Source organism: Aspergillus welwitschiae (assembly GCF_003344945.1).
Source record: "Aspergillus welwitschiae strain CBS 139.54b unplaced genomic scaffold BDQ94scaffold_1, whole genome shotgun sequence".
Classification (NCBI taxonomy): domain Eukaryota; kingdom Fungi; phylum Ascomycota; class Eurotiomycetes; order Eurotiales; family Aspergillaceae; genus Aspergillus; species Aspergillus welwitschiae.
Genome location: NW_020798695.1, coordinates 285,505 through 302,008, shown reverse-complemented (window position 1 = coordinate 302,008; position 16,504 = coordinate 285,505). Strand labels below are relative to the sequence as shown.

Below are 16,504 nucleotides of genomic sequence, written 5' to 3'. Positions count from 1 at the left end.
ACGTTGCTTCAAAGGAACTACGGCATATATTGACATACTGTGGATCATCTTGTCACCTACAGGGCGCGGTGGATATCATTAAGATGGCCTCAAATATTCCAATGATCATTGTATACAGCAAAGATCGTAAATTAACCGGCCATTCGCTGGATCTGTCTGGCTTCATCCACTTCTCCTCCGGTTCACCCAATTGGGAAACCCCATATTCAACTTTCACGTGACTCGGTACCTGAATTTCACCAGATATAAAAGCATTTTGACTCATTGAGCCATCGTTGAGAAGTGACAGCGTTGTTGTTAGAAGTGACCGAGTTTCTGTACTATAAAAGTCTTCGCAATGGTTCACATCAAAGAGTTCGCCGTGGAACAAGTATGACGACCCCTCTCCCAACCGGACAACCCCGCATATTTGGACCATATCAAGCTAACCGTGTTACAAGTGGATGGACAAATATGAAACCACAGCCAAATACAATGTGGCAGAGACATGCTGTGCGTCAATCTCATTTAATGATCTCCGGGAGCTGTCGGAGGACAAGTCCGACCCGTTGGACTTGAGCATTAAGCTCACTTACGGAGCTATTCGTGGGTCGGAACGACTCCGGGGAAACCTGGCAAGGCTGTACTCAGATCAAACACCTTTGCCATTGGACAATGTCTTGATCACTGCTGGCGCCATTCAAGCCAATTTTCTCCTGCTTTATACTCTGGTTGGGCCCGGCGACCATGTTATCTGCCATTACCCCACATACCAGCAGCTCTACTCAGTCCCCGAGTCGCTCGGGGCCGAAGTGAGTCTGTGGAAGGCGAAAGAGGCAGACAACTGGAGGCTGGATCTCAATGAATTGAAGAGACTTATCCGTCCAAATACCAAACTAATTATCCTCAAGTTAGTAAACCCCTCAAATCCCACTGACCAGCTTCTCTGATCAAGATCTTTTCGCCTTACAGTAACCCCCAAAATCCGACCGGAGCGGTGATACCCCAGGAGACATTGAAGGATATTGTTGAAATAGCTCGAAGCTCATCCATCATTGTCCATGCTGATGAGGTTTACCGACCGCTATACCATTCTGTCGGGGAAGACCAAGCCCCATCATCGCTCCTGTCTCTAGGGTACGAGCATACGGTAGTGACCGGCTCCATGTCTAAGGCGTATAGTTTGGCAGGACTCCGTGTTGGATGGATTGCATCTCGCAACCGCTCAATCATTGAGACCTGCGCCAGCGCCAGGGACTACACAACCATTTCCGTCGGCCAGCTGGACGATGCTATTGCGAGTTTCGCCTTAGCCCCGGCGTGTGAGCCTAATCTCATTAAGCGGAACCTTAACTTGGCCCGCCGGAACCTGGCGATTTTGGCGAAATTCATCGAGTCTCATCGGTGGGCATGTGACTGGGTTAAGCCGCAAGCAGGTACAACGGCATTCGTGCGTTTTCACAATCAAGGCATTCCAGTGGATGACGTAGCCTTCTGTGAACAACTCCTTCAGAAGACCGGAGTAATGTTTGTCCCTGGACACTTATGTTTTGGGGAAGGAGATGATTATGAGGGATATGTTCGGATAGGGTATGTGTGTGAGACGGAAGTGCTGGAACAAGCTATGGAAGCGTTGCGATCGTTCATGGAAGGGGAATATAGGAATGTGCCGGTGAGGAATCGGACTTCGAGATCTGCCGAGTAAGTTAGATAATGAATCCAATAGTCAGCCAAGCCTGCATATACATGCAGCAACGAAAGGGAGAAAGTGAAATCAATATCACAGTTACTTAATCAACACAGCCGAGATATCTACTTACACTAACCATGCTTTTAAAATAGCGATGGATGGAATCAGCCCCAACGGAGGCTTATTTTCGGTGATTCCCACACTTCCCACGGACCCATTGGCCGGTTCACCAACCAGCCAACTTGGCGAGTCTCCACCCGATCATCTGCTTTCTTGTCGGGCCATTGAAATGATCGAATACAATAGTTCCAGGCCAGTGGAGACCGTCGCCAGCTTCATTTGATGCATAACCCGTCATAGCGCTCGTTCCGTGCAAGCCGAGGTAACTCTGTCCACCCGCTCCTCCCCACGCCAGGCCATACTTAAAAGGTGAAATGAATGACAAGGATCTTGTCAGCTCGGCCTCATGGCTGTTAACCAAAGGCTCCATCGATGCCGACACGCGCTCCAACAGTTTCTTTGTTCCTCTGCTAGTATTTAATATCCCGCGCGCTTCCTCATCTCCGGCTCGTCTGCTCGTCTCCTAACTCACCTTCCCTTTCCCTTTCCCTTTCCGGTGACGACCAGCGGGCAGACCATATCAGTTTGCCGCTTCTTCCCAACCATACCAACGTAATCAGTCAATTTGACCTCAAAAATGTCTGCGATCCCTGGTCCGTGAGCTCCCTACCATAATTCTATATGAGGCATACTTAGAATTCTGGTACTGACTAGATGTTCTACCAGATCTCCCCATCCCTCTCCCGATCGCCGGTTCGGCGCTGGTAGCCACGCTGGCATACCTAAATGCCAAATTCTCCCTATTCCAAGACAAACATTCAATTTCGTCTATGGTCAGCATAGCTAGTAACTCCAAGTCCGCTGAGCGAACCGATCGCGTCAGTTACTTCTATGTTCTGGAGCAGCACGCCCGGGATCCCAAAACCAAGGATCGGCCGTTTATCGTCTACAATGGACAAAGCTGGACATATCACGAAACGTACGTGCTGGCGCTGCGCTATGGCACCTGGTTCAAGCAGGTTCACGGAGTCAAGCCCCGGGAAGTCGTTGCCATGGATTTCATGAACTCCTCGACGTTCGTGTTTATTTGGATGGGTCTTTGGAGTATTGGCGCTGCGCCCGCCTTTATCAATTACAATCTGACAGGGCAGCCCTTGACACATTCGGTTCGGGCCTCAAGCGCACGACTGCTACTCGTTGAGGAGGAGCTTCGCCAGAAGTTTACGTCCGAGCAATTAGAGCTGTTTGCTTCTCCTGACTTTCGAGACGGAGGAGATCCAGTCAATGTGGTCTTCTTCACCCCGGAAGTCGAAACTCAGATCCTCGGAATGGAGCCCACGCGAGAGGATGACACAGCTCGGAGCGGCATTCAGCTGCGCGACATGGCCACGCTGATCTACACAAGTGGGACTACCGGTCTGCCCAAGCCCGCGATCCTCCCTTGGAGGAAAGTCTGGGCTGGCGCTGTAATGATCAAAACCTGGCTGAAGATGACCAAGGATGATCGGGTGTTCACGGTACGCTTCTTTGCTTCTTCTGTACTGTCTCTCGATAACACTGATCATTATCATAGTGTATGCCACTCTATCACTCATCCGCAGCCATCCTCGGTCTCATGCCGTGTTTATGGACAGGAGCGGCTTTGATCATCGGTCGCAAATTCTCTGCTCGGAGCTTCATGCGAGAAGCCGGGGAGAATGATGCAACTATCGTGCAATACGTGGGCGAAACCATGAGATACCTCTTAGCAGTGCCGCCCGCCATTGATCCCGTTACAGGGGAAAATCTAGACAAGAAGCATAAGATTCGCCTGGCTCTGGGCAACGGCCTGCGGCCCGACATCTGGAACCGGGTGAAGGAACGGTTCAATGTCCCTACGATTGCCGAGTTCTATGCTTCTACCGAAGGCCCAGGCGGCTTGTTCAATATCTCGTCGAACGACTTTACCGCAGGTGCAATTGGCCGTAGCGGGTTTATCACCAGTAAGATCATCGGTCGTAGTGTCGCTATTGTTGAGATTGATCAAGAAACCCAACAACCCTGGCGCGACCCCAAGTCAGGTTTCTGCAAAAAGGTCCCGCGGGGCGATCCGGGTGAGCTGCTATATGCACTCAACCCGCAGGATCCTGGAGAGTCCTTTGTCGGTTATTACAAGAACAACAAAGCCACGGACGGCAAGATACTCCGCGACGTGTTTCGCAAAGGTGACGCCTACTACCGATCCGGAGATTTGATCCGATGGGACAAAGACGGTCGGTGGTACTTCTCCGATCGTCTCGGTGACACCTTCCGTTGGAAGAGTGAAAATGTCTCTACCAGCGAAGTAGCGGAGGTGCTGGGCGTGCATCCGGAAGTGCACGAAGCCAATGTCTATGGAGTGGCATTGCCGAACCATGATGGCCGTGCTGGCTGCGCCGCCCTCGTTCTTCAGCAACAGGCACGCTCCGAGGATCAGACAGTGGTCATCCCTCCATGTGAAGAGAGTCTAAACAGCCTGGCGGCGCATGTGCTGAAGAATTTTCCGCGTTTTGCTGCTCCCCTGTTTCTCCGAGTCATGGCTGAGATGCAGGCTACCGGAAATAACAAGCAGCAGAAGCATACTTTCCGGACACAAGGAGTGGATCCAGCACTGGTCCCTGCGAGTGATCGCATGTACTGGCTCCAGGGGAACCAGTATGTGCCGTTTGAGTCGAAGGATTGGGACCGACTACAAGCTGGGCAAGCCAAGCTGTGAGCTAGCCCCAGTAGTTCCTGGGTCTGAATAAAAAAAAATCTCGATATATATAGCGCTGTATATACTTAGTATACGAGTGTCTTTCAGATGAATTATTTGTGCTGTTATCTTGAATACTACATTACTTAGTTGTCGTGGTACATGTTCATGTGCAGAACGGGGAACTACTTAATTATATATTTCTGCGCATACTACTCAGTACTACTACTACTACTACTACTACGTACATAACCGCCATCCGCATCTCTCCTAGTACGCAGGACTTGCTAATTTATTCAAAGAAATGTATAAGCAGGCTATCACAAAGTCCTCGTTCGCTCAAAATCTCCCCTCCCACTCCAATTTCGACCAAAAAATTCGCGTCGAATCACCACGACTATAAACAATACTATCCCAGATACTAGGCTTCTCGTATCACAGGGCATCGCTACAGTCTACGAAAAACCATAGTCTGCTATGTGGTAGCTCTTTCCACAGGGCAACCCATGCCGCAGGGCAGCTCATATCTTCAGTCAATCGATCCCATGGATGATCCAATTGGCGCTAGTTGATACCCCTACAGTGTCTCGATCCGAGGTCGGGACATAGATGAAACAGGCAAATTTAATCATTCTGAGCCATTGAGGATTGAGACAATATATGAAATGCAATACCGGAAAGTCCTACAGTGGAAGTCGTCGTGTCGTCTTGTCGGCGTGTCGTCGTAGTTGGCCAATTTCAATTGCCACTTTCTTCTACCTGATCCTTGAATGATTTCAAAAGCTTCGCGGCCGTAATATGTCCATTTTTCTCAGCCAATTCTACGGCCCGCCGATATTGCCGCTCACCATCATTGCCTACCAGCGATGCTCCTTCGTCAAGAAGTAGCCGAAGCATGTCAATTCGACCGTGCTCTGCCGCTCCCTCCAAGGCTGTTCTGCCATTGCGTCTTGCAGGAGCAGCATTAACGTCCGCGTCTAGGTCAGGAGCTTGCAAGCAATTCCCAGGAGCTTGCAAGCAATTCCCAGGTAGCCTTGAATGGCAGCAATCCGCAATGCGGTTGCTCCACCATCCTCTGATGGTGCACTGTTGACATCGGCTCCGTGGTCAAGAAGGAAGTTGATCAGGTCCATGTTTCCGTTGTTCACCGCATGTTGTAGCGCCGTGCGTCGACCCGCGCCCTCCCCTAGGTAGTCAATATTAGTTTGCTGGCTTTTGACTAACCATTGGACTCTGGACATTAGCTGGTCCTTAACCGCAGCCTGTAGAGGAGTGAGAATCTCACACCATCCTGGTATTTACTCATCATATTCATTCACCGTGTCGGGGTAGTAAATTTTGATCTCTTGATTCATGTCCACCACCTGCTTCAGGATGTCGTCAATTAGCCCAGTGTGATGAAAGATAACTGCGGTTGTCATTGCACAGCCAGTAATTTGTTTGTCCCAGACACAAGATTGGAGAAGAACTTGAAGATTCGATCTGTCATTTTGTTGTGCCGCTATTTCAAGAACTGATTGCGGGTCCTCGGGCTTAAGATCGAGGTTATCGTCCTGGTACCATCCGCCGTCGAACAATTGCAGTGTTCCTGTTGTTTCGGCACCTGCTTCGAATATGAGTCTTATGGCAAATAGCAACCATGGAAGAAACTGGTTCCAGATGAGCCGCATACCCGGCAGCAGGAGTGCAGACAACCATCCCTTCTGGGATGTTGGGAGAAGGAGCTAAGATCTTATTAGTTGCCTGGGATTCATTGTGACTAGGAAGATATGGAAACACGCTGAGCGAACCACCTGGAAGGTTATTCACTGTCGAAACAAACGTTTGATTGTATCGAACTTCTTCAGCTTGCTGGGGGGTTGGGGGGTATTGAACCCCGTCGACATACACTTCGCTCTCTTTCTGGTGTTCCCTCTTTCTCTTGTCGATTCGTCGCCCGATGAACTTGCCCTCCGACGGAGTCAGAGGGTGATTTTTTCGCAGGCCCCATCGCCTGAAGAACGTTTTGTACTGCGTCTTTCTATTTCGATATGAGATTCTCTATGTTTGTAGGTGCTGCAGGGTAATATGGTACTGACATTTCATCAAATCCGTACTTAATTCGAGGATATTCCCCTACTTCGCATAGCTTCTGGTTTTCATGGATATAGAGGCGCTCCAGTTCGGGCCGGTAGGACTCCCAGATGGCGTCCGCTATGCTTGGATGTCGTGGTCTTGTGTCTCAGGGCTAAGGAAAGGGATTCTTTCCGGTGGAAACCAGCCTGGTACATATCGCGGAGGTAAATCGGGGAGGTATAAAGTGACTAAGTACACCGAGTAACGCCAGGGCAGGAGTCTGGCGAATTAAGGCGTGGGCGGGAAGATGCATACCCCGACTGATTCCTTTCTATTGGCGGTTTCCAGAATTTTGATGCAGGCCGGTCGGTCGCCCTGCTAGGGGCTTGCACGGATCAAAATCCGACGACAGATGTCGGCGTGTGTGGCGATCCTTAGCGTCTTGCCCGAGTATCGACCACGGGGATTGGTCTTTATCATATCCTTGGGCCAAACCACGGTGTGGATGTGATGGCAATTGTAAGCCGATATATACAGAAACACACAGCACGAAGGCTCCTTCTTAGCTATAAAAAAGGCACTTTCGCTAATGACCTCTGGCCAAATCCACTTATTAAAAGCACTCATTGAGTCCTGCTTCAGTTCTTTACCTTCTACCCATCCGAGGGCCATCATGGAGTGGCCGACCTCCCAAGAGGTTACGACTCATCCAGACCGCCTCCCCATCGGTCAGTTCCTCTTACCCCGGTCATCAGCTGTTTCGGGGTCCCAGCTAGTCTCCTCCGTCCTTGCAAATTACCCCTATGGGGCCTTTACCTCCGTTGCGGCTGGACTTCCCCGTAGTATTGAGCCTCATGTTTGGACAGTCAATCCGACGGAGAGTCTGTCTAGTGACGGAAACATTCCACCGCCAAACGGCGTGGCGCAGACTGCACAAGCGCCGTTTGCCTATCACGAGATCCCTGCCGAGTCTCTTGATTTGTTGTATGCTTCCACTAGTAGTGGTCAGCCCCGACGAGACTGGACGGATACCAATGCAGACACGGACCCAACCTGGGTTGCCCCCATTAGCGCCACGAGCCAACTGCCACACCCAGCTTCTGAAAGGTATGTCGCCTGCTCCATCTGGTATCCCTGGGTGACCTTACCAACATGGCACACTAACGGTTAAATATCTCCGGAGTAGTATCCCTCCTACTCCATGTAGTGATCATAGCCCACCGACCTTTGAGTGCAAATGGCGAGGCTGTTCCAGCTCCACCCGTTTCAGCACTGAAGGAGACCTTGTTCGCCATCTGAAAACAATCCACATCTCCCCTGATGCGTATTCCTGTTCAGTCTGTGGAAAAACTTCTGGTAGGAAGGATCACCTCCGTGACCATCGGAGACGTCGTCATCGTGGCTTGACCTGAGACTCTGCTTTACATTCGTGTTTCATGTTTAAATTTCCTGCCATATTCTCCTACCATTGCCCCGTTTCGGCTTTTTCTTATTTATCTATCTATATATACTTATTTGGGGCCTTATTGGCTACTTTTTTCATTTCATGTTTCTCTTACTTGATATATCCATTATGGAGAGAACAATATAATAGAGAATTTTCCGATTTATATCGTCCGCACAGTTCTGATAAACAATGTCGAGGAGGCGCGGCCAATCTCGCGGGCGTTATTCTCCCACTTTGAACTTGGATTTGTTACTTTGAATCAATATCGAGTTCCTATACACTCCCGCATTTCACCAGCCGGTCGCAGACGATCGGCCAGGATACCTCACACGTCGTCCACTTGACTGTACTCAAGTCAACGACCAGAAAGGCGTCAAAAATTCAAGTAATTCAGCAAGAAAGACGTCTACTTGATATCAACATATCAACTTAAGAAAGAAGAAAGAGAGAGTGTGTGCGTGTGTGCAGGAAACAAGCCGACGAAACTGATTGTGTCTGATCGGAAGGCCAGACAGGCAACAATGTTAGATGTCAAGCCCAAACAGGCAAAAATCAACGCGAAGGGGCTCATACGTCTTCCGTTTACACTATCTATTCAACAAGTTTACCATACCATTGAAAGTCATTAAATATAGGGGAAAGTTGAACAACGATGCTGCGGGTGCCGGACTATGGGACATGAGAATGAACCAGAAGGTGGGGTACCCATGGATTATGTCCACCTGCTGCGGTCTTCAAGCGAGGTGCAGGGGGCTGCTGGTACGAGGCAGTTTGTATTGGCAGTCTAATCTTGGCAAGAATCATCGGACAGCCAGCCGCGTCTGACACCTATCAAGTGGTTTGGGTAGTTAAGTTTACGGAGAATCTGATTATCCTTACGCCAACCCTGTGCGATATATTTAATACATGATTATATTAGTGGCATATATACTCTATGTCCATATATTTTTGGATGATATTCTCTGTAATGCCGATTCTTAGCGGGGTCTACCTACTACCATAGACACAAGGATTAGCTTATTTTATCATTTAGTCGAGATGCGAGGGGTTCGTCGAGTTTTTCTACAGAAGAATTCTCGACTCTTCTAGATCGCCTCGACGAGAACAAGAATTTAGGCCTACGGCAAATTTATGGCGCATCTGAGCATTGCTATAGGACTGTTATTTGACATGAAGCTGCATTCCGCTACCACGCGGCTCCGGTTAGGGTAATTTGAGTTGTTGCTTATCTTCGGACCCTGATAGCCTTCAAGCATCACTGGTCTAGTGTACCCAGCGGCGGCGACGATGAGTGGATATATTCGCTGTGGCGGTAAAAACGGTGCGGTATAGCCTACCTAAAATGCTTAAGGTATCAACACCTAGTAGTGCGAAAGAACCACGCTTTCATTCAAAAGAGTACGCCTATCTACAGTCTTTCCGCTGTCAGCGACAACTACTCCGTAGTTCAATAAGAAGTAGAACATCAATTATCAGAAACTCTTTCCTGAACGGGTTTCTATCTATTTACTACCGAATAGTACTTTTAATATCTTGAAACCTGCTGAAGTCAGTACTACTGTGCCATAGAAAAAGGGAAAACCCTCCACGTTCGGCGTCATTTCTCCCAGACCGAGAGAATCCGGCGGCTAAATGGCGGCGCCGAAGCGACTCCATAAAGGCTACTCGGAACATAGCCTCTGGATCCCGGTCTCGGAAACGCCCAGCGACCCGAGGTACAAAACCCCAGCACTTCCGAGACAACGCCATGTTAAGCTCCCCTCTTCACTTCTTCCACGATCACTCGAACCCAGCTGAAGCATTATTTCATTCTCAATCACAATACAAAAATATAACCACCATGTCCCTGCCTTCAATAACCCGCTGTTCCACACGACACCTCCGCCCACAATCGCTCACTCCCCAACTCACCCGCACATTCTCCATTCGCCCAGCACTCCGCACCGACACCTCCGCATCCACCATCGCAACATCCTTCCTCACGCGCTTCCAATCCCTAGGCCCGCAAACCCGCTCCCAAATCCTCGATGCTAATCAACTCCAACTTCTCTCTCTAACACTCAATCGACCCTCACTATTCCCCAACTCCCCATCTCTCTCCAACACCCCAACCTCCCTGCCGACCGGCACGCCCTTACCCGCCGGATACCACCTTGTGTACTTCACCCCCGCATTCTTGGAAAATGAGCTCGGCGCGGACGGCACCGACACCTCATATAACCCTGCGTCGCCGTTCACGCGTCGCATGTGGGCCGGCGGGGAGGTGCATTGGCCGAGGGGAAAGGACGGCAAGCCGAATTATTTAAGGGTAGGGCAGGAGGTGCAGGAGACGACGAGGGTGCTTAGTGCGGAGCCAAAGATTGTGAGGAAGACCGGGGAGGAGATGATTGTTGTGGGTGTTGAGAAGGAGTTTAGGAATGAAGATGGAGTGGCTGTTTTGGATAGGAGGTGAGCAGCGATTGGTCTTTTATTTGTCGTGTGAGTTTGGGGATGGTGCTGATGAGAAGGTATATAGGAACTGGGTCTTTCGCAAAGCTCTTACCTCGCCGTCGCCTACGAGTTCATCTACACCCCCGGCGACGAAGGCATTCAATGGACCAGCTAGTTCGTCTACGGAGACGAGTGAAAATGTGCACACGCGCACATTGCGCCAAACGGCAGTGACATTGTTCCGGTTCTCCGCGTTGACATTCAATCCGCACAAGATCCATTACTCGACACCGTGGGCGAGAGATGTCGAGGGTCATAAGGATATTGTTGTGCATGGGCCGTTGAATCTCATTTCGATTTTGGATCTGTGGCGCGATACGAGGAAGAATGGAAGCGGGGAGGAGGTGGTTCTTCCGGAGAAGATCTCGTACAGGGCGACGAGTCCGCTGTATGCGGAGGAGGAGTATCGGATTGTGTTGGAAGATGGAGAGGATGGGATCGGGAGGGTGCAGATTGTTGCGCCAGGGGAGCTGGTGGCTATGAAGGCGGAGATTCAGTAGATATCGTGTAGTTAGTAGGAGTGGGTTGTAGATATTGTCTGTTTCTAGCTGGGAGGGATACATGTATGGGGTGTTACACAAGAGTTCTTAATGACATACCCTAAAATAGAAATAGTATAGCAATTATCTACTGTATAGTACTATCATTTTGAACAATGCCGAATCTTCAATTCTATATAACTTATCTGCTCCACTTCATTCTTAAAGTATGGTTCGGACTTATCTTCGGAGATAACAACTCCACCCCCATCCTTATCGCCATCACGGCAGCCTTCCATTCCACTTCAATCCGACACTCAACTCAACTTCACATCCACTATTTATCTATCGACCACAACTACCCCACCCTCCACACATCTCCCCTCATACTCGGTACATACTAGACCCACTACATACTCCACTGCCCAACGACACAGACCGAACAAGAACAGACATGGAAAAGAAACGCATCCGCGTTCAACTCTCCTGCACTGCCTGCCGAGCCCGCAAGTAAGCACGCGGCAACCCCGCCCCTCTCCCTATCTCACATTTCTCCTTCTACCTCCAATCACTGGCGCCTACTACTCCATACGCCACTCAATCTAATGATAATAACCCATGCATTAGGCTAAAATGCTGTCGTACCCACCCCTGCACAAACTGCCTGAAGCGCAACGAAGCCGGCACCTGCACCTTCGTCGGGCGCGGTCCGCGCGGCAAGATTTCGAGTAATGGACGAACCAGCCCGGCGCACGTTCAGGATCGATTACAACACTTGGAGAATTTGATTTTGTCGTTTACGCAGCAGCAGCAACAGCAACAGCAACAGCAGGAGAAGCCGGATAGTGTGGGCGAACACCAACAGGTTATTAATAATGGTGGTCAGATCACGCCGGCATCGTCGGTGCCACCATCATTGTCATTTGGGGACGTACAGCAGGCACAGAAGGAGGGGGAATCGGAAACTCCGCCTCCTGATCCCGGGAGGTTGGTCGTTGGGGAGAGAGGGATGAGGTATATTGATGGAGCGCATTGGACTGCGATTCTCGAGGAGGTAAGAGCAGTCATTTCGTGTAATCAGGGAGTTAGATTGGGTGGGGGCTGATGACGTGCAGATTAGCGGGGTCAAGGAGTACCTAAGGGATAACGAGGAGATGGGATTGTCGGACGAGGAAGGGGAAGATGAGGAGATGGTGAGGCCGTCGAATGCGCCAACGCTATTACTTGGGTTGCACCAGGAAATGACTATGGACGAGTTGTTGGACGGTTTGCCGGCTCGGCCGGTCGTGGATCGGGTCGTTGCTATGTTTGTCAGCCTTAATGAGCCGACGACAGGTAGGTGTCGCTGTTATATCGATCCTTGATAGGTGGTGCTGATAGGAGTAGTGATGGTGCACTTTCCTACTTTCCAGAAACAGGTATGCTAGCTCAATTTAGTGGGAAATATGTAGAGGATGCTGCTGACGTGCGCAGTATAATCAATTCTGGTCAAGACCAAAGGAGGCCTCCGTTTCTTGGCTGGCACTGCTGTACGCGGCTCTCACTATCACAATGTCCGTGTATATGCGCACCGGGGAGCCGCTACCGGCAGAATTTGGGGAAGCAACTGAGGCTGTCCAGCGCCTCAGGCACTTGACGGCGCAGTGTCTAGTTCAGTCAAACTACACCGTTCCCGGCCGTTTCAAAGTGGAAGCTCTGTTTTTCTACACAATGTGCGAGTTCTTTCGCAGCGAGGATGCCCAGGTCGGAGTATCGTTCCTGCTAAACATGACAATTCGGCTGGCCATGCGGTCAGGGTACCACCGGGATCCGCAACAGTTTCCGAATATCTCACCATTCGAAGGCGAGATGAGGCGGCGGGTCTGGGCTATCATGCGCCAACTGGATGTCCTGATCTCGTTTCAGGTTGGGGTCCCGCGGGGTATACAGGACTGGCAGCAGGACGTGGAGCCCCCGCGTAACATCTCTGATGAGGAATTCGGGGAGTCTACCGTTGAGCTGCCGCCATCTCGACCCGAGACTGAACTCACTACAACTTCATATATCCGCGGAAAATCGCGACTTATGGCTATCTTTGGGAAGATCTCCGATTTAGCGTACTCGCGCGATCCCATGACATATGATGAAATACTGGCCCTGGACCGACAACTGGAAGAAGCTCGGGATCTTGTGCCCCATGCATTCAAGATACGCCCTCTTGACCAGTGCTTTGTGGATTCTTCATACCTGATCCTGAGACGATACACACTGGAACTGCTGTACCAGAAGGCCCGCTGCGTGCTGCACCGGCGCTACCTGGGCGAGGTGCATACCAACCCCCGCTATGCGTATTCGCGTTGGGTATGCATGAGCGCTTCCAAGGAGATTCTCCGCCACCAGGCGGATATCTACCACGAGACTCAGCCGGGTGGGCTTCTTTACCGAGACCGACAATTCCCGAACTCGCTACAGACTGCAGATTACTTGCTTGCCGCGATGATCATCTGTTTGGATCTGTCGCAGAACCCTACCGGCACACCGCCAGGAAGCACTGACGAAGATGTTATCCGGGGCCGGGAGGAACTGCTATCGACCATTGAAACGTCGCACCGGATCTTCGAGCAGCAGCGTAGACGGTCGGCAGATGCACAAAAGGCATACGCTGCACTAACAATCATGCTGCGGCGGTTGAAAGCCCAGAAATTGGACAGCGAACAACTGGCTTCCGGTAAGTGGCACGGGATAATGTGGGATACGTCGCTAATGGATGCAGCACAACAACAACCATATGGAAGCTCCAATGGACAGTCATACCCAGTGGTAGATACAATGGGTATTACCCCAGAGTATCAGTCACTCGACGTGATCGGAGAGATGCTCGATGCGCCAACCAATCTCGACTGGGTAAGTGAGCGGCTGCAACTGATGAATGAAGCTAGCTAACAGGCGTAGAATCTCTGGGACCAGCATATGCAAAGTGTCGCCGACATGGGGGTAGGGTTATGGGGGGATAATGTACCAGGAAGTGTAAACATATAGAAAAGGGAAGGAATTGTAGACCACAGCGGAAGTGTCAACCGGGAGGAACCCGAGATAAGCTCGGGGGGCGGAGATCCGCTCGGAAGCCGACAAAAAGTCCAACCCAAAGTTGGACCACCATTCTACCCTCTACCCAAACCAACTACTGATATACTCCTAATCCCACCACCACATTGCATTGCACATTTCACATCCACAATGATGCGACCACCGATACCACGCAGCCTCCACAACCGGGTCGCATCCATCCCACGAGCAGCGCATCGCTCACTCTCCACATCAATCTTGTCCAACGGCATCTCCCACCAACCAACAAATAACAACAACAACCTACGAACCACCAGATCAACAACCTCAATCTCTCCAATCACCTCAAATCCCCAGTCTACAATCCAAAAGCGCCCCTTTCTCTCCTCCTTCCTCCCCAACTCCGACTCCGCCTCCAAAACCCGCCACCTAACCGCAACCCGAACTCTCCCACACCCTCCCGCCCCCCTCTTCGACATTATCTCCTCCGTCGAATCCTACTCCTCCTTCCTCCCTTTCCTAACCGCCTCAACCGTTACCCACCGTGACCCAACCACCAACTACCCGACCCGCGCGTTCCTCACCGTCGGCTACGGGCCCCTCAGCGAGACCTTCACCTCCAAGGTGACTTGCGACCCGGAGAACTGGGTCGTGGAGGCACAAAGCGGCGCGAAATATGGCGTGGGCAAGAAAGATGGACAGGGGTTTCCGGGTGAGGATGAGGGGCTCTTTGAGTACTTGAGTACGAGGTGGGAGTTGGAGAGTCAGGGTGAGGGTAAGGGGACGGTGGTGAGACTGGATATTCGATTTGAGTTCCGCAGTCAGTTGCATGCTGCTATGATGGGCGCTGTGGAGGGACAGATGGCGGGTGTTATGGTCGAGGCGTTTGAGAAGAGAATTTACGATGTGTTGGGGAGGGCTTGAGCTTTCTCTCCTTTGTGGATCATGGACGGTATGTGGTGGCTAGGATGTATTATATTATTGGTCTGTGAAGGGAAAGGAAGGAGACATGATACACATCAGTGCATACATAGAATATGGAATAGAAGCTACACAGTGTATAATACAGTTTATCACATGAACAAAAAAGAAATGACCGGAAGAGAGAATAAATCACAGCATGCTCAAGTTCCGTCCAGCATTAGCCGCATTGCCCTTAACCGGCCCAACCGCATTGTAGTTGTCGAACACCACCTCCCAGTTAATCCGATCCCACCAGCGCTCCAAGTACTCCGCCTTACCGCCAATACCATAGTCCATCATCCACACATGCTCCCACGTGTTAACACACAGAATAGGCTGCACATCCAAAGCACCCGGCGCCATGTTCTTCTGGTTAGCCGCGTGCGCACCCATCGCGCCAGCGTACTGGTTGCCTAGCGGCGCGTCCGGCGAGTGTGTCGCCATGTCGACCGGTTGCCTCCGCGCATGAGCCGCCGGGTAGGGCGAGCCAGCGTTATACGTGCAGAAGATGTGCATCAGACCCTCCCGCTCCAGGTTCTTGGCCAGCCAGACGAAGCCGGGGCCGAACATGGCGTTGGCAGTGGCCAGGAAATCGAGTTTCAGGGATTCGATCGAGGAGCAGGTGTCGACGATGTCTTTGGCGAACTTTTCGGGGATCTGGGTTTGTTGGGGGGACTATAGGACAGGGCTTGTTAGATGCTGAGCTCGACAATTCGACCTGACCTTGGTACCACTCACCAGGCAGTTGAAGAAGAAGTGGTTGTTGTGGGCCATCGAGGCATAGTTGAACACGGACGCCATCTCCGGCCGGCGGGAGTACTTGACCAGCAGTTCTCCGGGCTTTGCGTCGGCGTCGACGGTGTCTGTTGCAGTAGAAAAACGATGATGTTAGTTTCATACCAGCGGAGTTTGAGCTGCACTGCGAGGATACTAACCCTGCGTCATCAGGTTCAGCTTGTCAATGAGCAGACCCTGGTATTGCGTCCAGGCGAAGTCGAACGCCTCGGGCGATAGCAGCTCCGGAACGCCATTGTTTTTGAAGTACTGGTCGTTGGTCAATTGGGGCACGCGGTGCAGGCTCCGGATCTGGAAGCGTGGGAGCGCGGAGACGGGCTTCTGGCGGAGGTCAGGTTGGTTAGCTATGAGCCCACCCCGGACATTGGGACAGGGTCAGCTCACCTGGGAGAAGGCGGAGGCAGCACGCAGCGCGGACTGCGGCCGGAAGAGGCGGTTCAACATGATGATGGGGGATTGGACAAGCGACAAGATGACGAGCAGCAAGCGGTTGATTTCAGGACCACCGCAGAATTTCCCGTTCGGCCTTCAGAACTCACCTCTTTCGGGTCTAGCGCAGGTTAGGTAAGCGGGCGCCAGCTAAACCAATCAGAATGCTGCGATTTACTTCGGCAGCATTTCAGCCTTCGTGATCTTCTTCGTCTGGCTTCATCGCTCAACATCCTCTACGCGCCGGGCTCTGCAGGAGCTCTGGTCGGGTTTAGAATGCCATGGCCTGCCGTTGATCGTCGCCTTCCCGTGGCTCTTCCCGGCGCCTATCTCAACCATCCTCATTAGCCCTCGAACCA

At 51.3% G+C, this 16,504-nt stretch overlaps 7 protein-coding genes across 7 annotated transcripts; 4 read left to right on the top strand and 3 right to left on the bottom strand.

Annotated features, from left to right (window-relative positions):
* Positions 1-337: 337 nt before the first annotated feature.
* On the top strand, positions 338-4,463 carry BDQ94DRAFT_156035 (putative long-chain fatty acid transporter; the record flags this gene model as incomplete). The annotated part of the gene is made up of 6 exons (XM_026768579.1): positions 338-370; positions 441-889; positions 952-1,680; positions 2,047-2,051; positions 2,456-3,246; positions 3,303-4,463. The coding sequence occupies 6 exons, from the start codon at positions 338-340 to the stop codon at positions 4,461-4,463; spliced, it is 3,168 nt and encodes a 1,055-aa protein (XP_026632091.1).
* A 617-nt stretch (positions 4,464-5,080) lies between these two features.
* Positions 5,081-5,516, bottom strand: BDQ94DRAFT_132287 (uncharacterized protein). Its single transcript, XM_026764028.1, has one exon. The coding sequence runs from the start codon at positions 5,337-5,339 to the stop codon at positions 5,181-5,183; it is 159 nt and encodes a 52-aa protein (XP_026632090.1). The 5' UTR covers positions 5,340-5,516; the 3' UTR covers positions 5,081-5,180.
* BDQ94DRAFT_164852 (uncharacterized protein) lies at positions 5,420-5,863 on the bottom strand (the record flags this gene model as incomplete). Its single annotated transcript, XM_026770134.1, has 2 exons — positions 5,420-5,704; positions 5,762-5,863. 2 exons carry the CDS (start codon positions 5,861-5,863, stop codon positions 5,420-5,422), a joined length of 387 nt encoding a protein of 128 aa, XP_026632089.1.
* A 1,116-nt stretch (positions 5,864-6,979) lies between these two features.
* BDQ94DRAFT_1229 (uncharacterized protein) lies at positions 6,980-8,032 on the top strand. Its single transcript, XM_026763811.1, has 2 exons — positions 6,980-7,604; positions 7,684-8,032. Exons 1-2 carry the CDS (start codon positions 7,087-7,089, stop codon positions 7,907-7,909), a joined length of 744 nt encoding a protein of 247 aa, XP_026632088.1. The 5' UTR covers positions 6,980-7,086; the 3' UTR covers positions 7,910-8,032.
* A 1,752-nt stretch (positions 8,033-9,784) lies between these two features.
* On the top strand, positions 9,785-13,931 carry BDQ94DRAFT_156034 (putative C6 transcription factor; the record flags this gene model as incomplete). Its single annotated transcript, XM_026768578.1, has 8 exons — positions 9,785-10,392; positions 10,460-10,930; positions 11,541-11,967; positions 12,029-12,248; positions 12,297-12,331; positions 12,387-13,620; positions 13,666-13,796; positions 13,845-13,931. 8 exons carry the CDS (start codon positions 9,785-9,787, stop codon positions 13,929-13,931), a joined length of 3,213 nt encoding a protein of 1,070 aa, XP_026632087.1.
* Positions 13,932-14,028: 97 nt separating this feature from the next.
* BDQ94DRAFT_1195 (ubiquinone-binding COQ10-like protein) lies at positions 14,029-14,976 on the top strand. The gene has a single exon (XM_026763738.1). It carries the CDS (start codon positions 14,130-14,132, stop codon positions 14,880-14,882), a length of 753 nt encoding a protein of 250 aa, XP_026632086.1. The 5' UTR covers positions 14,029-14,129; the 3' UTR covers positions 14,883-14,976.
* Positions 14,977-16,197, bottom strand: sod4 (mitochondrial 37S ribosomal protein mS42). The gene is made up of 4 exons (XM_026763732.1): positions 16,101-16,197; positions 15,857-16,037; positions 15,660-15,784; positions 14,977-15,596 (listed from the first exon to the last, which is right to left on the bottom strand). Exons 1-4 carry the CDS (start codon positions 16,158-16,160, stop codon positions 15,072-15,074), a joined length of 891 nt encoding a protein of 296 aa, XP_026632085.1. The 5' UTR covers positions 16,161-16,197; the 3' UTR covers positions 14,977-15,071.
* Between the last annotated feature and the right edge of the window lie 307 nt (positions 16,198-16,504).